General features: G+C 48.7%; 1 protein-coding gene across 4 annotated transcripts in view; it reads right to left on the bottom strand.

Annotated features, from left to right (window-relative positions):
* The window catches only part of LOC140423598 (uncharacterized), a 75,214-nt gene that overhangs the window by 24,161 nt on the left and 25,416 nt on the right, over positions 1–25,637 (bottom strand). For all 4 annotated transcript variants that reach the window (XR_011947648.1, XM_072507798.1, XM_072507796.1 and 1 more), the window contains exons 2-5: positions 22,321–22,657; positions 9,851–9,982; positions 4,764–4,922; positions 4,557–4,672 (exon numbers count right to left, since the gene is read on the bottom strand). Coding sequence is in view for 3 of the 4 variants with exons in the window: in XM_072507798.1 (XP_072363899.1) it covers positions 4,557–4,672; positions 4,764–4,922; positions 9,851–9,982; positions 22,321–22,596 (683 nt within the window). In the remaining variant the exon portion in view is untranslated. The remainder of the gene's footprint in view (positions 1–4,556; positions 4,673–4,763; positions 4,923–9,850; positions 9,983–22,320; positions 22,658–25,637) is intronic.

The raw sequence follows: 25,637 nt of genomic DNA, 5'->3' as shown, positions 1-25,637 counted from the left end.
ACTGTACAAAACCCTCGGATCGGGACGGAGGGGGATCCAGAGGCTAGGGAGATCCTATGATTGGCAGGGTGGACCGCGAGGGAGCAGCGCCTTACCGTATCTGGGTGAACGAAGCTTTCGGTGCTCCCGGACTCCAGCAGGCACAAGGTCGCGTGGCCGTTGATTTTAACCGTCGTCGACGCGGTGGCCAGGTTGTGCGGGTGAGATTGGTCCAGTGTCATCGAAGCGAGCTGCGCGTAGCCATCGGATGCTTCGGGTGGCGAGCGTGTGCGGTTCCGATGTTGGGATGTCCAGACACCATGTGGGGGACAAGATGGCGGTGCCCATGGTGCGCACATTGCGGGGTTGGGACAAGATGGCAGCGCCCATGGGGCGCACGTGGCCAAAGGGGGACAAGATGGCGGCGCCCATTGGTCACACATGGACCCAGGAGGAGAAGATGGCGGCTCCCATTGTGCATCTGGCGTGGGGGAGGGGGCGATAGCGGGTGCGATCGCAGCGACTGCGCGGGCCTGGCACACAGCCGCGAAGTGGCCCTTTTTACTGCAGGCTTTACAAACTGCAGTGCGGGCCAGGCAGTGTTGGCGGGGGTGCTTCTGCTGACTGCAGAAGTAGCAGCGGGGACCCCAGGAGTGCGCGGATCGGCGTGTGGCGCACGCGTATTGGGAAGGCAGGGCCCTGGCTGAGGAGGTCGGCGGCGGGGTCCAGGTCGGGTAGGACGGCGTAAAAGGGTGGGCAGCGCGGTGGGAGGGGTACGATTGTACGTTATGGGATGCGACCGTCATGGAGAGCGCCAAAGTTTTCATCGCCGCCAGTTCGAGCCTGGCCCCTTCCAGTAATCGTTCTCGGATGCGGTCCGACGCAATCCCCGTCACAAAGGCATCGTGCATGAGGGGATTTGCGTGTTCGGCGGCCGTAACGGCCTGACAGTCACAGTCCCAGACGAGTGGAATTAGGGCCCGCCAGAAGTCTTCGATGGACTCACCAGGCAGTTGCGAGCGGGTGGCGAGTACATGCCTGGCGAAGAGCGTGTTCTTCTGCGCGTAGTGTTCCTTAAGGAGTTCCATTGCTTTTGTGTAATTCGTGGTGTCTTGGATCAACGGGAACACGCTGGATCTCAGTCTGGAGTACAGGATGTTTATCTTCTGAGCCTCCGTTGGCGCGGGGTCCGCCGCGTTGATGTAAGCCTCAAAACATGCTAGCCAGTGAGCAAAGTCTTTCCTGGCGTTGGGCGAGTGAGGATCCAGCTGCAGGCGATCGGGCTTAATTCGGATATCCATTCTGTGGAAAATCTGACTGTAATAAATTGATGCACGATCAATTGCACAAAGACTAAAGTTGGGTACAACTGTGGCTTTATTACAGTCAGATGCGTGGCCTCCTGCTGCAGCTGGCGAAATGGCAGGGCACTGGAGGTCATACATATTTATACAGTTCTCCGTGGGCGGAGCCAGCCGGCAGGAGCTACCGGCGAACCTGTAGTGCAGGTCCTACCTTACATCTCCTATTACAGTGGTTCACCACACATTTGTTCTGTTTTTACTTCAGATACCCACAAACTGCAACCTGCCCATTCAGTGGAAGAACAAGAAAGCAAACATGAACTGATACTGTCACTCAGTCTCGCACTCAGCCAGTGGTTTAGAGGCTGAGATTGTTTGCATTTTAGAAGTTAAGTTAGAGGAAGGATTTGCAAATGGTGAGACATCGGGCACAAGTAACAGAACCAGGATGGGTGTACACAGTCAAATTCATAGTGCATGGGAAAGCCTACTGTAAATTCTCCTCTCAATGGAAGGGAAATTCCTTTGAGGGAATGGGAGAATTCAGCAAATGCTTGGCATAGAGCGTTGTGTTTAGCTTGGACCCCCCCCAACTTTTCCAACATGCAATGCTGTGCACTTGCATCAGCACACCTGTGGAACTCACCATAATGCAGGGTCTGCAACATGCCACACAAATATTGATATCCAATCAGTTGAGTACTACAGGCCTTCTCCAGAGTGTCCAGACAGCAGAAGTATTGCTTGTGAATGGAGATTGTGGAAACCTAGCAAGGCCTGGATTTAGGCCCGATTAAAAGTGGGTATTTTAAATGAAAGAATTGGACACTTTAAAGCAAGCCACAGTCGCTCCAGCACAACCTCATGGGAATTCAGACTGGCCACGTTCGAATACACTAGAGGTCGGACAGGCTGCCAAGACATGTCCAGACCTGCCCTGTCAATCAGCCATGAAGCAATAATCAATCCGATTAAAATGCACTGGCCTATCGTTACGAACCCAGACTGAGCCAGACTCGCAGACGCATAGAATTCCCATTGTTACCTTATTTGGCAAGGAGTACATGCAAATACGGCAATGGGAGATGGACACCTGGCGCAGGCCCAGGTGACCTGTCAATAGGACCATCGGACACTGAAAGCCCTTTTCGATACCCCATTGGCAAAAGGCCACAGGAAGTGGGAAAAGTATGCAAAGCCAGAGGAGGTTTAAAACAGGTGCTCCGGACTCCTCAGAAATGAAGACGCGACGTGCAAGGTACCCTTGACCAGATCAGAGAAGTGAAGACCAGACCAGACCAAACCTTGACCAAGCCAGAAGGAAGGAAGAGACCGCCAGCGAGAGCCACCTTTGTGAAGACAGGCCAGAGGAATTCCAGCAATCAGATCCATAGCTACCAAGTCATCTTTACGGGTAGTATACACTAATCTTGGGTACCTCTAGTACCTTGTGGTACCTCTAGTACCCTTGTGGGTAATATAAGGGTTAATTGTGTTAATAAATATTGCTGAATTTTGAACTTGTGTTTGTGGTTTGTTTCCTCGTAAATAAAGACAACCTGGGTAAAACCTTTAAATAAGTAAACTGGTCGAAAGTACCTGAGGTTTTACAGGTACAACACAATGGTGTGCTATATTATGTTACTTTAGGTCGCATGACCCTTATTGTTGGCTTGCTATGCATATCTGCGTGGATGTCATGCAGGAGTTTTAAACCATGTCATCTGTGGAAACCCTTGTTGCTTAGTAGCTAGCCACTGATTTGCCTTGGTGTTTCAAATCCAGGTGACTCAGAGAACTGGATAAAAGTAGAGAATCCTGGGGCGAGATTCTCCGACCCCCCCGCCGGGTCGGAGAATCGCCGGGGGCTGGCGTGAATCCCGCCCCCGCCGGTTGCCGAATTCTCCACCACCGGATATTCGGCGGGGGCGGGAATCGCGCTGCGCCGGTTGGCGGGTCCCCCCGCGCGATTCTCCAGCCCGGATGGGCCGAAGTCCCGCTGCTAAAATGCCTGTCCAGCCGGCGTAGATTAAACCACCTACCTTACCGGCGGGACAAGGCGGCACGGGCGGGCTCCGGGGTCCTGGGGGGGGCCACCTGCGGGGTGATCTGGCCCCGGGGGTGCCCCCACGGTGGCCTGGCCCGCGAATGAGCGTTGATTTAACTCTTACTAAGCGGTGTGTTGCATTATTAATCATTACTTGGACTTGAACCACGTGGCGGTATCAGAAAGATACTGGCGACTCATGAGCAAAGGTGACAGAATAAGAATAAAGTAAACTAAGGCTAAAACGAGCAACAATTTAGTGAAGCGAAGACATCTTGAGCAATGGTTCTTCGTCAAAGTTAAACTAAGACAACCGCTCTCTAAAGACCCCCGGGGATATGGCCTCCTGCTGAAAATCCTTTTTCATTTTTTCCCTCTTCTAGCATCTTGACCTGCTCTGTGCATTCTCCCAGACATGCTCAATTCTTAGAAGAAGCTCTACCAGGCCACTCCTGTTTGGAAGCAATGAGTTTCAGCACAAACTTTTAAATTAATAATAGTGTCCAACAGTACAATCCAGACCATTCCTAAAGACTATTCAAACTTGAACCAAGTATAGGAAAATTCTGAAAATGTATACACTTGCACCAAGAACCAGAAGAAATAATCCAGCAACTAACTTGTAAATATTTCATGATCCCTTAAGTAGTGCTGTTGGAGGTGTCCTTCATGCCATTTAACATCATGTTCCGCTGTCCGAGATTAAGATAGCGTATCGGCTATTATGTGCAGCATTTGAAAATGACAGCGTTGGTGTCAAATCAGCATTGAATACTGATGGACATCATAATCTGCCTGCTTTGCATGTGCAAAATGGTATCTGATGCACTCCCCATCAAATGAGTGCACATGCATTTTGGAATTGAATGAATTCACCATGTTGTATGATAGAGAGTCATTCAGATTAGTAAGGGCCCTAATCAGATTACTGATCTCTGCTGGAACAATCGTGCAGATGTTAGAATTGGCTTGATATCTTCTCACAAGGGAAGGTAAGAAAATTAACCTGATTTCCTGTGTGTGTCTCTCTACAAAGTATGAGCAAAGGCTGCATTGTGCTCAATGGTAATATCTATACTTTTCAGTAGCCTGATCCCATTTAGTCTATATATAAAGAAAAATCACTCAATCCAGGTGCCAGATGATTGCTGATAGCTTTGAAAATACAATCCAGCATGACTCACTACCTTCAAGAGAAAGAAAAAGCTTGCAGGGAAAAAAAGTACCAAGATTTTCCTTGTAAGATTTCTGCAATTTGTTTCTTCAGCTTGCTGATCTTCTCATCTCTGGAACTGATTTCTGACGTACTTTCTCTTCGCATTGCAGCTAATTTTTCCTCATGCTGAATTAAGCAAAACAAAAGCACAGTAAGGTTTGGAATAGGATGGATCTCACCAACACTTATAAAGTTCTGCTATAAAAATAATACTGACCAACTTTGTGAGGTGCTCAGTTTTTTCTTCAAACTCTTTTCTACTTTCGTTAAGTATCTGCAACGTTTCTGCTGCTAATGTTTCTGCTTGTTTTAACTTTTGTTCTGTCCGTTCATGGTTTTGGTGTTCTTTTTTAACCAACTGATTGCACTCAGAAATCTGTGGAAAATGTTAACAGAGATACAAATTTGTTTCAAAAGAATACCTCCAACTAAAATTATGACAGCCAAAAATATGGTTTTACCATTGAACACATCTGTAGGATACAAGTTGTACTTACTTCCATCTGCCTTCTGAAGTATTGTTTTGTTTTTAAAAATGGCCGTCTTTGATTTTCATCATACAGTGCAGAAGGAGGCCATTCAGCCCATTGAGTCTGCACCAACCCTCTGAAAGAGCACCTACCTAGGTCCACTCCCCCTTCCCATCCCCACAACCCCAGACAACTTTTGGACACTTAGGGACAATTTAGCATGACCAATCCACCTAACCTGCACATCTTTGGACTGTGGGAGGAAATCGGAGCACCCGGAGAAAACTCACGCACACACATGGAAAATGTGCAAACTCCAGACAAACAGTGACCCAAGGCTGGAATTGAACCCGTTTCCCTGGCACTGTGAGGCAGCAAGTGCTAACCACTGTGCCACCCTTATGCCCTTTGTCCTTTTACTCTTTGCTTCCAGCGGGTAAAGACTCACAATGGGAAATGGTTCTGGTGATCATTCTACTCTCTGAGCAGTTATTTGACTGGTGGGCTATCACAGTTGAGTCTGACTTACCCTCACATATATTTTATTCACCAACAAGGATTAATGGGTAATACTTAACAAGGCCCATTCTCACTGGCATAAGATGTTTATTCACTCTAACCATAGCCAACCTCTCCAGTACATCCTGCCTTTCAATATTTACCCTATCCATTACCTCTACCATATCTGCTTCTACCAATATTTTGTCAGCAAACTCTTCCTTAGTGAACACTAATATAAAGTATTCATTGTGTCCCAATCTTGCGCTGCATCCCTTAGCAAATATCATCCACTTGTCCCAAATGGGCAGCACAGTGGTTAGCACTGCTGCCTCACAGCACCAGGGACCCGGGTTCAGTTCTGACCTTGGGTGACTCTGGAGTTTGCACTTTTTGCCTGTGACTTCGTGGATTTCCTCCGGGTGCTCCGGTTTCCTCCCATAATCCAAAAATATGCAGGTTAGGTGGATTGGCCATGATAAATTGCCCCTTAGTGTCCAAAAGGTTAGAGGGGTTATGATGATAGGGTGGGGACTTGGGCCTAGGTAGGGTGCTTTTTCGGAATGGTTGGTGCAGACTCAATGGGCCAAATTGCCTTCTTCTGCACTGTAGGGATTCTATGAATATATGAACTAGACCTCACCCAGCCTCTTACCACCCACTTACTATTTACATACAAGTAGATGATTTATTGGATTCCTTTTTAAGTTTAAAAAACATTTAGAGTACCAATTCTTTTTTTTAAATTAAGCGGCAATTTAGCATGGACAATCCACCTATCCTGCACGTCTTTTGGGTTTTGGGGGTGAGACCCACGCAGACACAGGGAGACCGCGCAAACTCCACATGGACAGTGACCTGGGATCGAATCCGGGTCCTCTGTCCGTGAGGCAGTAGTGCTAACCACTGCACCACCATGCCGCCCGGGCAGGATTCCCTTTTAAATTAACTGCACTCTATTCTCATATTTTCTCTTTCCCAGTCTTATTTTCCTCTTTGCTTCTGCTCTCATTGTGTTGTATTTGGCCTGGTTCTCAATCGGAGAGTTCACTGCACATGCATTCTACACACTTTTTTCTGTTTCCTCATATTCACTATCTCCCTTGTTATCCAAGGAGCTCTGGTTTGATACCCCTTTCTTTCCCTCTTGTTGGAATGTACCTAGTCAGCACTTGAAGCATCTCTTCCTTAAAGATCACCAATTGTTTTGCATTGTTTTTCTTGTCAAACTTTGGTTCTATTTTACCTTGGCTAGATCCCCTCTCATCCCATTGGTTTGCTCCCTTCCAATTTAGAAGCTATACTTTAGATTCTTCCTTGTTTTTCTCCATTGCTAATCCAAACATTACGATGCAGTGATCACTCTTACCCAAATGCTGTGTCAAAGACACTTGGTTCACTTTGCCCACCTCATTCCCCAGCACCAGATACAGCAATGCCTCCTTCCTCATTAGACTGGGAACATACTTGTCAAGTAGGATCTCCTGAGTACATTTCACAAATTCCACCCGTTGTTTCCTTTTACTCTAACATTATCCCAATCAATATTTGGGTCATTAAAGCTGCCACCTCTCTGCCCCCACAATATATCACACTGATTTTTCTCTGCAGATTTGTTCCTCCATCTCTCTCTGTCACTACTTGGAAGCCAATAGAATATCCCCTGTAGTGTGATCATACCCTGTTTGCTTCTCAACTCTAACCAAAGGAATGCTGTCCTTGCCCCCTCAAGGACGTTCTCACTTCCTAACACTACAATGCCTTCCTTAGTCACTTCCCATTTTTCTTCTCTATTTTTTTTCTGCAAATGTTAAGTCACATTTCCATTGTTATCACAGCATATTTATGGCTATTTGTGCTCGTCGCTCACCAACCACAGTCACCACACTTTGTGCATTTACATATATGCATTCTAAACCTGTCTTTGTATTCTTTGTAGTCCTTCTTAGTATGCTCCTATCTAATATGGTATCACTTCCTTCTCTAGTACTACCCAACACTCACTCCTTTATGCATCTTCTCCCTCTTTTCACCCTCGGGAAATTGGTGCCCACCTCCATGCCAGTTTAGTTTAACACCCTCCCAAGCATGCTACTGAACTTCCCCATGAGGAAATTAATCCCAGTTCTGTTGCGATACAACCTACCCCTTTTGAACAGGTGAACTCTGACCCTTGATGGCCATGCCTTCAGATGCCTAGGCCCCAAGCTATGAAATTCCCTCCCCAAACTTCTTGCTTCCTGGCTCTCTTCCTTCAGAACCAGACTTTCAGAATCGAAATTTGGAGACACTGGGTTGGATTCACTGCCCGCGGCCCCGGCAACGCAGATCGCGATCAGGTGGAGAATTGGGCGTCTGGCCAAAATAGAAGTTCGCACTGGGCGCCGAACCAATTCCGGTGCTCTGGGACCACGCTAGTGGCAGGATCGGGGTTCGTGCCCATGCACCAGCGGGAAGATGCTAATGGGTCTTTATACCACATTTGCATCCACTTAGCGGACCGGGCACCAGAGTCTCCGGGCCCTCGTGATTCTCGTATCCTCTGGGCTAGAAATCACGTGGGCGGGGATTGCTAAAGGTATCACCAAACATGAACCTGATGTGGTGGACCTCGAAGTGGGGCAAGGAGGTAACTCCTTAAGGGAGTTGCCCCCAAAGTCCATCCCAGGGACAGCCTTCCCACAATGCATGACTTGCCCCCCCTCCACCACCACACACATCCTACTCCCCCCCGAGACTCCCTAAAATTGGAGACCCTCCAGGGACCCACTAACAAGGGAACCTCCAAACCCCCTAAATAAGGGACCCCCACAGAGACCCTAACTAAAGGGACCCCCAAGACTCCCTAAATAGTGAGACCCCCCACAGGGACCCCCTAAATAAAGGACCCCCCCCCCCTACAGAGACTCCCTAAATGGAGGGACACTCCCCACAGAGATCCCATAACTAGAGGGAGCCCCTCCCAGAGACCCCCTAAATAGGGAGATCCGCAACAGGACCCCCTAACTAAAGGGAGCCCCCCCCCATAGAGACCTCTAACTAGAGGGACCTCCCCCAGAAAATAAACCTCTGTCTTGAAGATTGAGGGCAGTCCAGACAGGGGCAGTGAAAAAAATGACAGTTGTAACACTCACCTGGAAGCCGCATCTGTCCACAGACCTGTCTGTTTACTCAACCTTTCTGCCCACTCACTCAACTTGTCTTCCCACTAATTCAGCTTAGTGGATTCCAATCACTCCCCATCATGTTACATAGACATAGAATTTACAGTGCAGAAGGAGGCCATTCGGCCCATCGAGTCTGTACCGGCTCTTGGAAAGAGCACCCTACCGAACCGCACACCTCCACCCTATCCCCATAACCCAATAACCCCGCCCAACACTAAGGGCAATTTTATACACTAAGGGCAATTTAGCATGGCCAATCCACCTAACCTGCACATCTTTGGACTGTGGGAGGAAACCGGAGCACCCGGAGTAAACCCACGTACACATGGGGAGAATGTGCGGACTCCGCACAGACAGTGACCCAAGCCAGGAATCGAACCTGGGACCCTGGAGCTGTGAAGCAATTGTGCTAATCACTCTGCCATGGGTGATTTTTAAGTATTGAGCTGGAAATTGACAGCACTCTTTGATGTGGTTGATGTTTAGAAACATTGTGGTTACAACACAAGAAGATGAATGGAGCAAGGCTCCTAGCTGGTTTGTGGAAGCTGTCAATCACAACCCACTACCAGAAGTGAATGAATGGCTTGCAGCTAATGGATCTGAGGGGTTTAAATACAGGTCACAGCTGTTCTCTTTTCTGCACTCAGAGAATCCGGGGGTGGGGGGCTGCTTTGAGATATGGAAGAGGTGGGAGGTTGATTTGCAGTGAGGAGGTGGCAGGCCGTGGGACTTCGATTTAATGCCGCCCACTAAAAATGGCGGCCCAATACTCGTATTCCTCGCCATGCGTAAATCAGTAGCAATTCTCCTCTGGCGGTAGAACATAATCTACCAAACGGAAAATCTCGCCCACTTTCTCACACAAAGGGTGACAGAAGTTTGGAATTGTCTTTTGAACACAGCAATTGATGCCAAATAGTTTGTTAATTTTAAAATTGAGGTGGATTGATTTTTGTTAGACAAAGGAATTAAGGAATATGAGGCAAAGATGGGCAAAGGAGTTAGGTCACAGGACAGCAAGAATTTCATTGACTTTCAAGGGAGGAGGTGGCCTGCTCCTGCTCTATAGTTCCAGTGACAATTAATCTGAAAAGCCAGGTCACAATAATCTTTCAGAATCAAACTAAGCTGTGCACTGCTGAACATTGTTGATCAGCTTACTTTACCTTATGTTGCATTAGTTTAGTGACATTGGATATAGCTATATCCTTTTCCTTTAGCTGTGTTATCAGTTGTGCAGTTTCCTGTTCCAGCATACAGATTCTTTCCATCAACTGTTTTTGGTTGTACACAGAAACCTACACATGTGCATATGACAAGTTAGAAAAGTTGTAATAAAATGGGATTAACATATCTTTTATACTCAATACTTAAATAATCCTGATATTTTCACCAGTCGAAGGACCAGGATGCAAATTGTGAGCAAAAACAGAAAGCGCTGGAAATACTCAGAAGGACAAACACCTCCTGCAGAGAAAAACAGAGTTAACATTTCAGGTGAATATGACTCTTCTGCTTCTTGAATGTTTCGTGAACGCCGTTGAGGTTCACCATGGCGCGAAACGGCCCCGATCCCGACCGGTTCAGGCCCTGACAATGGGCCAGGATCGGGGCCGCGTCATCTACACGCGCCAGGCCTTGTCGCCCGTGTAAAGGCGGCGGCGCATAGATGATGCGGCCGGCGCCGCATAACGGGCGTCATCCGCGCATGCGCGGGTTGGCCGGCACCAACCCGCGCATGCGTGGTTGCCGTCCTCTCTAAGTCCGCCCCGCAAGAAGATGTCTGACGGATCTTGCGGGGCCGCGGAAGGAAGGAGGTCCTCCTTCAGAGAGGATGGCCTGACGATCGGTGGGCACCGATCGCGGGCCACCCCACATTTTAGGTACCCCCCGGTGCAGGATCCCCTCTTGCCCCCCCGCAGGCCGCCCCCCCCAGCGTTCACTCACCGTTCACGACGGCAACGACCAGGTGTGGACGGCGCCGGGGGGAACCTGCCATTTTGGCCTGGCCGCTCGGCCTATCCGGGCCTGAGAATAGCGGGGGTGCCGGAGAATCGCCATTTTGGGTGAAATCATGTTGATGTTTGCCTACATAATAGTGGTTGCTGTATGTCATAGAAATTATAGCACTGAAGCAGACCATTCAGCCCATCATACCACTGCCTTCAGTGGTCCCAGTAAGAAGTCTTACAACACCAGGTTAAAGTCCAACAGGTTTGTTTCGAATCCCTAGCTTTCGGAGCGCAGCTCCTTCATCAGGTGAGTGAAGAGGTGGGTTCCACAACCACATATATAGACAAAGTCTATACTCACCTGATGAAGGAGCTGCACTCCAACAACTAGTGATTTGAAACAAAACTGTTGGACTTTAACCCCAGTCCAACGCCGGCATCTCAACTTCAATGGTCCATAATACATTGCCTTTTATATCCTTTCTTTTCAAATACTTAACAAGGTTCTCTTAAATTATGTTAGTCTGAAACTCAAGAACCACGTATTGTAAAGCACTCTATGCTCCAATAAAACTGTTCACAAAAATATCTTCAAAATTCCCCTTTCTCATAGTGTTGAGTTTGAATCTTTACCCTCGTATCGAATCAGCAACTTGTTGATGTCACCTTTCACTAGCATTTCAAATCATTTCATAATTTTAAAACTTATGTCAGATCCTCGTTAACTGTCTCCATTGCAGAGAAAAATCCTCAAAGTGCTCAAGCCTCCATAAATATAACTACTCATTCTTGCTATCATTTAAATGTACCCTTCCAAGTTGTTACACAAAGGTGCCGAAAACTATATGCAAAACTCCAATTAACCTGTTTCAGCCTCAGCCATGCCTTGGACAAATTCAATCATACTTCAATGCTTTTGTATTTAATGCTGTTATTTTTAAAAGCAAGTATTGCATGTCTGTTTTTAAAGTGTAACATAGCAAAATTTGCAGATGTCACTAAATTAGGTGGGGAAACAGGCAGTGAAGAGGAGATAAAGGTTTTACAGACGGATATAAATAGGCTAAGAGATTGGGCCAAAATCTGGCAGATGGAGTTTAATGTGGATAAGTGTGAGGTTATCCATTTCGGCCAACAACATATAAAAGCAAATTATTATCTGAATGGAAATCAGATTCAAAATGTGTCTGGGCAGAGGGATCTGGGTGCCATTTTTCATGAATCACACAAAGTCAGTATGCAGGTACATCTTGAAATAAAAAGGAAAATGGAATTTTAGCGTTTATTGCAAAAGGACTGGATTATAAAAGTAGAGAAGTGTTGTTGCAATTGTATAGGGTGTTGGTGACATCACATCTGGAATATTGTGTCCAGTTTTGGTCTCTTTATTTGAGGAAGGATGTGGTGGCATTGGAGGCAGTTCAGAGGAGATTCACCAGATTGATTCCAGGAATAAAAGGGTCGACGTATGAGGGGAGATTAAACAGTTTGGCCTTATACTCACTGGAGTATAGAAGGATGAGAGGGGATCTGATCAATGTATATAAAATACTAAAAGGGATTGATAAAGTACATTTTTTTTCAAAAAATATACTTTATTCATAAAATCCACTTTACAGAACATTTCGAATTGTCTTGACTGTACATTTCCATCAGAGTTACACATTCCCTTGACCTTCCTCCATTCAATTTTGATAACCTTACACACATACCGTTCTTTACGTTACAATTCCTTCTCAAACATTTACATTGTCATGTTTCTTTTATACATTGGAGTGTTAATGACCCAGACCGAGGGGGGTTTACACTTTTACCCGCCCCTCGGTGTATATTTGCTGGTAAGACCTTACACAGTGGTCTTTCCCCATTGCGCCTTGGCGGCAGCTGCCCCAAGCTTGAGTGCGTCCCTCAGCACGTAGTCCTGGACCTTGGAATGTGCCAGTCTGCAACACTCGGTTGAGGACAGTTTTTTGCACTGGAAGATCAGCAAGTTCCGGGCAGACCAAAGGAAGGTGGACACCTGCCTCATCAGCCTTGACCAGGAGAAGGCCTTTGACGGGATTGATAAAGTAAATGCAGACCAAATGTCTCCCCCTTGTGGGGCAATTTAGAACAAGAGATCACAGATATAGGTTTAAATAAGGAGGAACTACTTCTCGCAGAGGGTGGTGATTTGTGGAACTCACTGCCCCATAGTGCGGTGCTATTGGAAACATTAAATGGTTTCAAGAAGGAGATAGATAAATTTTGCTAAAAACAAAATGGGTTAAAGGAATATGGGGAACAGGTAGGGAGGTGGATTTGAGACCAGCAGGAGATCAGCCATGATCTGATTGAATGGCAGAGCAGGCTCGAAGGGCTGAATTGCCTACTTCTGTTCCTAATTCATGGGCTGGATTCCCTGTTGACTGACACCGAAATCGGAAAACATTACTGGGCGGAGAATAGGTTCCGATGCCAAAATCGCGGCGGGCGCCGATTTGACTACAAATTGCAATTCAGCGCCAAATCGCAATTCTCCGTCACCGTGACAGGGGCGTCAATGCAGTCCGGAATACACATACAGTAAACACTATTTGCATATCAGTAGCGGGCCTGACCCGGTATTCTCTGGGGTCTCCGCGATTCTCTGCCTCCGATGGACCGAATTCCCGACGGCGCTGTTCACTTGTGCTTTTTAATAATTGTGAAACCGGCGTCGTGGCTGCTGAGGGAGAGAGGGGGTACGGAAAGTATCCAACATCTCCATAATTTGCTGACAGTTGTGCCGCTGGATGGGGGGGCTTCTGCCAGGGCTGGGCGGTTGTAGGGGGTGGCCAGGAGGTGGGCTGTGGGGTTGGGGTGGATGGGTATGGAACACCATTGCCACAGCCGGAAAGGCAGCCATGCAGCTGCTCACGCTGCTGACAGCCCACTCTGAACCTAGGGCCATGGGTCATATAGGCGCCCCCCCAGGCCACCCCCCTAGGCGCCCTCTGGCCCCAGTTGATCCATCAACTGTATGGGTGTGCTCTAGCACAACCAGTGCCATCTTATTGGTTGGGATGAGTGTGCTTGGGGAGTGTAATATGTATATTACACTCCCAGTTTAGGGGCAGCACGGTAGCCTTCTGGATAGCACAATTGCTTCACAGCTCCAGGGTCCCAGGTTCGATTCCGGCTTGGGTCACTGTCTGTGCGGAGTCTGCACGTCCTCCCCGTGTGTGCGTGGGTTTCCTCCGGGTGCTCCGGTTTCCTCCCACAGTCCAAAAATGTGCAGGTTAGGTGGATTGGCCATGATAAATTGCCCTTAGTGTCCAAAATTGCCCTTAGTGTTGGGTGGAGTTACTGGGTTATGGGGATAGGGTGGAGGTGTTGACCTTGGGTAGGGTGCTCTTTCCAAGAGCTGGTGCAGACTCGATGGGCCGAATGGCCTCCTTCTGCACTGTAAATTCTATAATAATCTATGATATGCGGCTGCAGCTTGTCAGCCTCCCGAGTGTCAAGCACGGACCTGGCGAATCCTGCACTGGTTTTCATTGGAATCGATTGTGTTCCACGTGGCACCGGTGCTAGCCCCTCTGCAGTTGCTAAATCCGGCATCAACACTTAGTCATAGGATCGGAGAATCCAGCCCCCTATGTTCCTATGACCTATGATTCTCCACACTTGGCTCCCTCCATTCCTTCATCCTGTTATATCTTACAATTAGAATATACTTCAGTTTCACTTTTACTTTTTCCAATATATACTGGATGCAATTTTACGGCTGTGTCGCGCTTGAGCGAGAGAACAACCCAGCCATTAGATTGCAGGGGAGGCCAAAATCGAGAACCGTGCCAGATGCTGATCAGTTTGCTATCTAACCGTCCACTACCTTTGGCGAAATCAGGATCCCAACTTGTTGTCCCAGTGCTCTGGGGATTGTGGGGGTGGGGGGGTGGGTCCTCAGTGCTCATGGGTCCGCCATGCCACCCTCTGGATCATGTGTACCCTTAAAGGAGGCAACCCCAGCCTCTGCCTGTCTATCACACCAACTACCCATAACTCCCACTGACTGTGAAGGCCTCTGGCAGCACGGCTGAAGGCTATTGCTGATAGGAAATCGTAGTTAAGTGAGCACTTCACAGCTCCCAAGTGGATTCCCGTGGGTAGGTGTGCCATGTGGGAGTTATTGTTTGCATCCTAATCAGACCGTGATACCTGAACACGGTGCCTGAACACTGCAGGAAGCAACACCACGGACGCAGAGGCCAACATCCGAACACCCAGGGGCTGGACCCCAGCACTAGGGACATTTGCGCAATCAGAGGGTGTGTGAGTGCACCAGGGAGGGGACCAGCACCTAGTCCAGGTAACATTACATGCTGGTATCTGAGGTACAGTGTCTGGGGTCCGGTGACCAGAAGTCCCTGTTGTGGCCGTGGGTTGCATGGGCAGAGTGCAGTGGATGGCAGGGGATATGGGGGGAGGCGGGAGCAATGGGGAAAATGGAAGGTCCCAGGGTGATGGATCTATGTTGGTGCTGTCAATGGGTCACTGTCGAAGGCTGAGAGCTGAGCGCTGGTGCTCCTCAATCTATGCCATAGCCTGATTCCTGCCTGTCTGCTGAGTGCTCTCTCATACCCACCACCTGCACGTGGTGTGCATGGAGGTGGGGGGGGGGGGTGAAAATCCTGGGCCGCCATGCCTGTGGGGGCTGGGGAGGGGGATTTAGGGTCGGCCTGCATTGCGAAAGAAAGTTTCAGAGGCGTCATATTTCTCAGGTGCAAAGTTTTTTAATACTGCACAAATGCATCCCCAATTGCCCCTATCCCCCGATGGTGCCGGCCGCCCTCCCCTACCACATCCCACACTACCCCTCGGGGGCAGTGCCCTCTCAGTGATCCTCGATTTGCTTAGCCTTCCGTGCTCTACCACTGTGTCTAGGATACAGATCGGCGGATGCAGCCTGCTGCTTGCCACGTCCCGTGGCCTTTGATGCCCCTGGCAGCAACCTTTGGGGTTGTGGGGCTGGAGGGCCCTGGCCCACATGCCGGCGGCACATGCCTCGCCATGCCACCCTATTCTGTGGGCTGACTTTGAGATGCGCCGTTGTCGGGAGGGATCTCAGGGGGCTGGTGGCCGCTGTTGCCATTCCGTAGGGTGGTTCCGGGTTGGCATCAGTAGCCCCTCCTTTGATCAATGCCCGTAGGGACCTGGGAGTCACCTTGGGATGCAGGGTCAGTTGGATTGAGCCCCGGCTGCTCCTGCGTCATCTGCCAACCCTGGTGGCTCCACATGTCTACGGCATGGTGCCGCCATCCTCGGTAATGCTCCTCAGTAAATGAAACATAGAATTTACAGTGCAGAAGGAGACCATTCGGCCCATCGAGTCTGCACCAGCCCTTGGAAAGAGCACCCTACTTAAGCCCACACCTCCACCCTATCTCTGTAATCCAATAACCCCTTTTGGACACTAAGGGCAATTTATCATGGCCAATCCACCTAACCTGCACATCTTTGGACTATGGGAGGAAACCGGAGCACCCGGAAGAAACCCACGCAGACACGGGGAGAAAGTGCAGACTCTGCACAGACAGTGACCCAAGCCAAGAATCGAACTTGGGACCCTGGCGCTGTGAAGCAACCGTGCTGCCCACTGTGCTGCCATGCTGCCCAATGCCCTGGAGTGCCCCAGCAATGCCCTGCTGCGACTGGGACAAGTTCTGCAGCACCTCATAAAAGTCGACCTGGGACTGGGACACATCCCCAACGACTGGGACATGCTCTGGAGTGCCTCGGTAATGTCCATCTGAGACTGGGACGTGCTCCGCAGCGCCTCAGAAAGGTCCACCTGGGACTGGGACACATCCCCCAACGACTGGCTACTGAAGCCCTCAGCCATGGCCATCACTGACTGAGCCACACTTTGGACATCACCACTCATGCTGCTGATGTTGTGCACTAGGCTCTCCACTGCGGTTGGTGTTGGCGCTATCACATGCGCCCATAGCCTCTGGGACTCCTCCAATCGGCTATGGACCTGCTGGAGTGTTGCTGACATCCCCCTCTGAATATTACGGCTGCACCCTATCGACTGCATCAGCTCCTGATAAACCTGAGGCTCAGCATCTAACTGGGACCCAGCTGGGTCCTGGGATCCAGCAGACCTCCGACTGCTGTCGCGCCTGGGTGTTCCTGCCTCCACCAGATGTGCATCAGCAGCTGTGTGGTGCTCACCAGAATGTGCCCAGAAGCCTGACCATTACTGTCACTCACCAAAATGTGTGTCTCTGTGCTGGTGGAGGGTGGAGATGGCAGCTGTGCCATGAATATGGTGCTCTCCTCTGAGCTCCTCTCCGAGGTGTTCTTTTGGGAGGCAGTAGAGGCAACCACCCCGGATGGGCACCATTGGAGGCACCATCAGCTGAGGATCCTGAGGGACATGTGGTCAGTGGGAGTGATGGATCATTCTGTATGGCTTTACCACTCATGTGTAACAGATTGTCTGGGTAGCGGCTGATGGATCCTCACCTCTGCACCATATGCCAACCTCTAAGTCGGTGAACAATCTTTCGGTCACCTCTGCAACCTCCAGGACCTGTTCTTCATAGGGGGTGAGGACTGTGATGTCTGGCACCCCGCCGCCTGTCTGGGCCCTCCCGCCTGTTGTGGGCCAACTTCTCCTGTGGGGACTCAGAGGGCATTGTGAGCTGCACACGCATGCGTCGTTCATCATGGAAGAGGGGTGGGAATTGGCATGGGCAGCACTGCTGGACATGGGGGTCCGGGGCATGGTAAGGTACTAGGCAGGGGGGGCGCAAGGTCACGTGGAGGGGGGGAGGGATGTGGGGGTGGCGAGGGCCGGTGCTAACCCACCCATGCGGTCTGGTGGAGGTCGTTGATCTTATTATGATACTGGGTGCCGATCCTCCTGGGGACGCTGACTGCCCTGTGGCTGACCCTCTGAACCCCTCAAGGGAACAAGGCATCCTGTATGGAACTGACCGCGTTCAAAAATTTGGTCAGGGCGGCATCCCCGAATTGTGGGGCTGGTCTCCTTGGTGGCATGGCTGCAAGCTGTGTGGGATTTGCTCTGCGGGATCAGTTTGAGTGCTGCTCCCACCTTGTTGGCAGTGAACTGGCGGGTGAGGTCCCAGCGAATCAGCCGAAGGGACCATCATTTGTGGCATTAAGCCCATAGGGCCTCGTTAAGTGGACCAATTAACGTTTGATACCAGTGAACATTTGGATTATCAGAAACTTTTTCCCAGGGTAGAGGGATCAATTACTAGGGGGCATAGGTTTAAGGTGCGAGGGGCAAGGTTTAGAGGAGATGTACAAGGTAAGTTTTTTACACAGAGGGTGGTGGTGCCTGGAACTCGCTGCTGGAAGAGGTGGTGGAAGCAGGGACGATAGTGACATTTAAGGGGCATCTTGATAAATACATGAATAGGATGGAAATAGAGGGATACGGACCCCGGAAGTGTAGAAGATTTTAGATGGGCTACTGAATGATTATATAAACATATAGGGCTGGAATCTCCGTTTTGAAGACTAAGTCCCCACGCCATCGTGAAAACTGTGGTCTTTTACGGCAGGTAAATTGGCGTCAAAAGGCCACAGATTACCCGTTTTGCTGGGGGCTAGCAGGGAGCCCGCCCACATTGCCCCCAGCCCCGAATGAAGCCCCCTGCCCGCCGATCGGCCCTCCCCCAACTGTGGCGGCCCTGGACTGAGTCCGCAGCCGCCACCCGAGGATCCCGGAGGGTGTGAGCACGGTCAGCATGGTCGGCGCAGGCTTGGAGGGCCGAAGGGCCTGTTCCTGTGCTGTACTCTTCTTTGTTCTTTGATCTTCGATGGCCTCGCCAGGTCAAGTGTTGGGAAGCTTGTGGCAGTTTCCGCTCGCGAGCACACTTAGAAACCTTTCCATTAAATCGCGCCCACTATTTCACATCTCATTAAACTGCAACTACTACCCATTTTTTCACTCAGCTAATGCTAACCTGGTTAAATGCTTTTGCATTCTTCATTAATTTTCCTCACCATTTACCACAAATTGGTATCTTCTGCAATCTTTTCTAATTGCTAAGGTTTAGGAGTTCCTGTCAGAACGATCATTCTTCTTGCCAATGAATTACAGCAAAAAAATCTATGGGCGGATTCTTTGCTCCCCAGCGGCTAAATCGTGTTCGGTGATGGGGTGGAGAATCCGTTTTGGTGCTGAAATAGGGAGTGGCGACGTTTTTTCAATTCTCCACCCCCCCAAAATCGGCGTATTCGTGGAGTACGCCGCGCTGAGTATCCACCCCCTCAGGCTATTTATTGCCTGAGGCCCGCCCTGCGATGCCGTTGCCGACCGGCGGAATTCCCGACGGCGTGGCTTTCGTGTGCTCACACCGTCCGGGATCCTCGGGTGGTGGCTGCGGACTCAGTCCTGGGCTGCCACAGTTGGGGGAGGGCCAATCGGCAGGCAGGGGGGGGGCTTCGTTCGGGGCTGGGGGCAATGTGGGCAGGCTCCCTGCGAGCCCCCAGCAAAACGGGGAATCTGTGGCCTTTTGACGCCAATTTACCTGGTGTAAAAGACCACAGTTTTCACGACGACGTGGGGACTTAGTCTACAAAACGGAGAATCCAGCCCTATATGTTTATAGAATCATTCAGTAGCCTATAGTACACTGCTGGTTTAGCACAGGGACTGGTTTAGCACAGTGGAGCCTCCCCAGGTCAGCACCCTGAATCTTAGGGCTGGTCTCCTCGCCGCCATTGTTGCAAGCTGCTGGGATTGGCTGAGCAAGTGCTGCTCGACCTTGTTAGCGGAGAGCTCGTGAGCGCAGTCCCGCTGAATCAGCTGGCGAGCCTTCAGTTGCGGCAAGAAGTCCGTGAGGCCTCGTTAAGTAGATCAATTAACTGAGTGAGCATTTGAGTTACTGGCCACAGTTCTGTCAGGAATGAGAATATATATTCTGGATTTTTGGAATTGCAATTCTGGATAAATTGGGAAGGATTGTCTTTCAATTTGAAATTGGTTAAATTAGAATTCTAAAAAAAAAAAGTAGATCAATTAACGTTGAATTGCGTTGCCGGCCTCGCTGGGCCGAGCAGCGGGAGGCTTGCGCCAATTCCCGCTCGCTACATTTCAACATTTTTCCGGTGAATTGAGTCCTTAGATATTTTTTGGTTGAATTGTTTTTAAGACAGATCTTATAAAGTTTGGGCTGGAGCAGGGGGAAATATTTAGATACATGCAGGTTCGAGACTGCCAGAAAGAAGATACAGAGCCCAGTAGAGCTGGCTTCCACATTCCTGGAGGAGGTGCTGACTACAGGGGGATTGGAGAAGGGGGTAGTATCGGTGGTTTACGGGGCTATCTTGGAAGAGGAGACGGCGCCGCTAGAAGAGATGAAGGCAAAGTGGAAGGAAGGGTTGAGAGAGGGTATGTCGAAGGGGCTCTGGTATAAGGTGCTCCGGAGGGTGAACGTCTCCACCTCGTGTGCGAGGTTGGGGCTGATACAGCTGAAGATGGTGTATAGAGCGCACCTTACAAGGGCGAGGATGAGCCGGATTATTGTTTGTTGTTGGGTGTAAATTTGGGAGAAAATGTGAAAAAGGAGAATAAAAATATTTTAAAAGAAAGATCTGATAATAACTATATATTTTGAGGCAAACAGGGTCAGACTTTACCAAAAGCGTTGGAGAAATCGTAATGATAAACGATTCACTAAATTTCAGAAGTGTACAATATAATAACACATATTTTTATTTGCTCGTGGGATGTGGGTGATGCAGGCTGTGCCAGCATTTATTACCATTCCCTAATTGCCCTTGAGGGGGCAGTTAAGAGTCAACCACTTTGCTGTGGGTCTGGAGTCACATGTCGGCCAGACCGGGTAAGGACAGCAGAATTCCTTCCCTAAAGGACATTACTGAACCAGATGGGTTTTTACCACAATCGACAATGGTTTCATGGTCATCATTAGACTTTTAATTCCAGATTTTTATTGATTTCTAATTTCACCACCTGCAGTGGCGGGATTTGAACCTGGATCCCCAGAGCATTAACGTCTCTGGTTTACTAGTCCAGTGACAAAACCACTACGCCATCACCTCCCCTGTGGAAAGGCTATGCTAAAGAATATACTGATTATTAATGGCCCATAACATCCATGGGGTGGCAATCAGAGGAGGATTGCTAAATAGCCCCTACTTACTTCAAAACGAAGTGGGGGGGGGGGGGGAGGGGGGTTGATGGGAGACAGTCAGATCCCATGTGACTCAGAGTTGAGGATGGGAGTGAGGTGGTGGTCAGTACTATAGTTACCCAGAAGTTAGAAGTAGTTTCATGCCTAACATTTGTTGGGTAACTCCAATAACTACAACTGTAAGACAGTTTGGCGCGGCGCCGTGGGCCGCTGGAATTGGCGGAGCCGCCGATTCTCTGGCCTGAATGGGCCGAGCGGCCGCGCCGATACGACAGAATCCCGCCACTGCCGTTCACCCCTGGTCGCTGCCGGCGGGAACTCTGCGGGAACGGTCAGAGGGTGGCCTGCGGGGGGGTTGGGCGGGGCTCCTTCACTGGGGGTGGCCTCCGATGGGGTCTGGTCCGCGATCGGGGCCCACCGATCGGCGGGCCGGCCTCTCCGCCCCCCGGGCCTATTTCCTGGTGCGGCCGGCCCCTGAACACCGACCCCATGTTGAGTCGGGGCCGGCGCGCGTAAGAAGTCCCCCGCGCATGCGCAGGTTTGGCACGGCCCAACTGCGCATGCGCAGGTTGGCTCGGCCCAACTGCGCATGCGCGGGTCGGCGTGGCGGTAAGGAGGCTGGAGCGGCGTGAACCACTCCAGCGCCGTGCTGGCCCCCTCTGGGGGCCAGAATCTGTCACTCTTAGGCCCGGATCGTGCCGTCGTGAAACGCTTGGGCCCAATATTGGAGAATCGCCCCCCATATCTGTCACCTCAGGTGAACATAAAAAAGATCATATGGATCATTTCGAACAACATAAGGGGTGAACTTGCTAACCAATGGGTATCCCTCAACCAACATCACGAAAAGAAGATTGTCACATCATTATCACATTCCTATTTGGTGGACCTTGCTGTGTGCAAATTGGCTACCGAGTTTCCTATATTGTATCAGTGATTACACTTCAAAAGTAGTTAATTTGCTGTAAAGTGTTTTGGGACAACCAAGCACTACATGGAATGACGGCGCATCTTTATTATGATAAATAATTTGTGAGGTAATAGCAGCTTTCATAACTTTGGAAAGCACAGGTATAGTGGTAGTTGGAAAAGTAAGAGGGATCAAGGGAACACCATCTTTAGGGATGGGGTGACCAGGAACAAATTTTCAAGATGGGAATGAATACATGCTAGGAGATACTGATAAGGCAGCATAGAACAGAAGTAAGCTTGGAGGCAAATATCTAAACATCGCGGGCATAATTTTAATTTTTTTTTTAAATTTAGAGTACCCAATTCATTTTTTCCAATTAAGTGGCAATTTAGCATGGCCAATCCACCTACTTGCACATCTTTGGGTTGTGGGGGTCAAACCCACGCAAATACGGGGAGAATGTGCATACTCCACACGGACAGTGACCCAGGGCCAGGATCGAACCTGGGACCTTGGCGCCGTGAGGCAGCAGTGCTAATCACTGCGCCACCTTGCTGCCTTAAGGTAGTACTTTAAAAAGTCAGGATATGAAGAGAATTTCATCTTACTTTATTTGAGGCATCCTTGGCAGAAATGTCATGTTTTTCTCCTCCAAAGTTACTTTTCTTTGATGGCTCCAACTTCTGTATTTTAACAGCATCAAAATGTACAGTCAATGATTTTGCTTCTGGAATGGGCATGGTTACGCCAGTTATGCCAGTAAAATCTGGAGGCTCTTTGATTGATACATCAGGTCCTGAGGCTAGGCTGTTGTGTTTCAGGTTACCAGTTGGTTGCATTGCTCCTACTTTCATCCTAGCCATTTTAGATTTGATGTTTGCCATTTAGCAACTAATAGCCCAGATGACAATGAAGGAGCAATGTCTTTTTAAAAATTATTTCTTCCTAGTTTGCAAGAGAATCAAAACAATAGTGATTAGAGCATGAAAACCATAACAACCAGATGTTAAGTAAACATTTCATGCTCAACTAGTCATAGAGCTTTACTCTGTTCAACCAACATATTGATTGCTTTGATTAAACAACGGACATACATATTTCTTGCTGGAAAATGGATGCTGGGGTAACTACTGCTTCAATAGTTATGTTTTATACTTTCATTTAGAGGGGTAGGTTTTCCTGAGTACAGCTGACATTCTGATCTACCTATCTAAAGTAAATAGTATGCTAGCCAAGCCTCAAAGAAGAAAAAGAAACATTATTTCATTTGTAATAAAGTTTTTGATAGAATTAATTACTTCACTGCGAATTAAGCAGGCTCTTGCCCAAAATCACTGAGCTTCTTTCATGAAGCTATTTCATGTTGGGGTACAATTTCTTGAGTACCAACAGCCCTTCAGCATTTTACCCAACAAGCAGAAGGTGATGCCACGATAGCTACCACATTTAACATCTTCGTAACTCCTAACAATGGTTACACCTTCGCGGTTCAAAGAGATCACCTTGCCTCTAGGCTTTCACCATTAAAAAAATGTAGGTATGTAACTAACACACATTTATTCCACCCGGCCTGAGGGAGGTTTTGGGATGGGTTCTGTATTATATTTATCGAACCAATATTGTTGCCTTTTCTTGAAAAATTGCAGCCGGAGTGTGATACATGTTTCCAAATTATCCACTCAACCTCAACACATGTGCAGAATCAATCAACCTGGGAGAGGTGATTTTTAAAGAATTCTCTCTTGACGTATGAAAGCAATCACGCAAGCTCCATGTGACTATCTAAACTGATAATCCAAATCATTGTGAGACCCATCTACCGTCTATGATTCAAGATTTCTTCTAGGCGGCAAGGTAGGACAGTGGTTAGCACTGTTGCTTCACAGGGTCCCAGGTTCGATTCCTGGCTTGGGTCACTGTCTGTGTGGAGTCTGCACCTTCTCCCCGTGTCTGCGTGGGTTTCCTCCGGGTGCTCCGGTTTCCTCCCACAAGTTCCTGTTAGGTGAATTGGACATTCTGAATTCTCCCTTAGTGTACCCGAACAGGCGCCGGAATGTGTGACTAGGGGATTTTCACAGCAACTTCATTGCAGTGTTAATAAAGATGTGACAATAAAGATTATTATAGAAAGCTGTCAGCAGATACGATAAGTGGGGGGGACGTTACGGAGGGAGGGGGTAGGGGGAGATAGTTGAGGTGGGATCAGTGAGTGGAGGAGGGGTCTGGGGAATTGGGTGTGTGGGCCATGTTGGCTGGGTGTGGTGGTTGGTTGGGGGGCGGTTTTATTTACCGTGTTATGTTTACTTTTGAAATTGTTTTAAAAGATTATTGTTATTAATTCCTTTTGGAAACCTGTATCAAATCTGTAACCACCACAATCCGTGACAATCTGTTCCAGGGATCAATGATTAGACATACCGCCCAGTGGTGTCCTTACCTCTATGTTGTCTTCTTTTGAATGTCACTTACACCATCTCCCTCTACCTAGATCAAATATTCCATCCATCCATAGAACAGCTATTCCTTTCTTAATTTTGAAGACCTCGTTCATATCCCCATACGTCTATGTTTCTCCAATGAAACAGGTTGCAGTTCCCTTGGTCTGCCCTGACAACTAAGTGTCTGAAGACTTGGTGTCAATTGGTGGCCTTAATTTGGATTTTTGCTTGGACCTAGGTATCTCCCCATATGTGTGAGGCAAAACTGAGTACAATACCCAAGTTGGGGCTAAAATGAGGACAGGTATTGTATCTCTGGTTATGTATTTCACCATTCTGGCTATATGTTCTAACATCCCATTTGTCTTTTCTAAAGCCTCATGACACTGACCATGAACCTTCAGATTTTTATAAACAATGAGACTTGTTTGGTTCACAGCCATTACAAGGTAATCTGGAATGCGGTATATATGTATAAATACCTGAAAATGCCATGATTCAAATGCATCAATTGCAATTACATGGAATCTATAATATGGCATTGAATGTCCAGGACGCTACACAAAGATATGAGGGAAATATGAATGCTGAGGCAAACATTGCAATTTTAGGAGGGATAACAAAACCTTGGATGATGAGGTAGATTATGAGGGCCTCAGGAGGACATGGAGGTGGAAAGATGGAGGGGTTTAGGGAATGAATTCCATTGAGTGATATTTAAGCAACTGAAGGAATATGCACCAATGGGGAAACAATAGGAAAGGGGAATCCACAAGAGGCATTAGGGGCCTGGGAGTTAATGTGGGTCAGAGAAGGACTGGAATCATGTGTGCAATGGTCTTGCTGATGCACAAGGTATAGGTAGCAGAGTTTTGGTCAGCAGGTTAAGGCAGGTGGTAGGCAGGCCAGAGAGCACTGGAATTGTCGAGTCTGGAGGTGACACAGTCATGGAGGGGTATTTCAGGTACAGATAGGCAGCAGCATGGATGGGTTAGGCAATGTTATGGAGATGAAAGTAGTTGACATTGCAGGATATATACGTTAGCCCCTGTATGTGTTGCCGGCCTGGGAGCCAATGTAAGTCTGCAAGCACAGGGATGGTGGGTGAACAGGACTTGATGTATGTTAAGATACAGGAAGCAGACTTTTTCTCAAATTTATGTAGGGTGGAAGAAGGAAAGCTGGCCAGGTGAGCCTTGGATTCGTCAAGTCTTGAGGTAACAAGAGCATGATTGAGGGTTTCAACAGCAGGTGGAGCTGGGAAAATGATGGAAAGGTGGTGTTACTAAGGGAGAAGTAGGTGGTCCTGGTAATGGAGCGGATAAGTGGTCAGAAGCTAAACTCAGTCAAATGCCAATGGTATGACAATCTGGTTCAACCTCAGATAGTTGCCAGAGAGAGGGAGTCAAAGGCTAGGGAGCAGAGTTTATGGCAAGGATTGATGACAATGGCTTGGTCTTCACAATGCTCAGTTGGGGGAAATTTCT

This window comes from Scyliorhinus torazame, chromosome 1 (assembly GCF_047496885.1).
Source record: "Scyliorhinus torazame isolate Kashiwa2021f chromosome 1, sScyTor2.1, whole genome shotgun sequence".
Lineage (NCBI taxonomy): Eukaryota > Metazoa > Chordata > Chondrichthyes > Carcharhiniformes > Scyliorhinidae > Scyliorhinus > Scyliorhinus torazame.
This window is presented reverse-complemented; position numbering and strand designations above follow the sequence as displayed.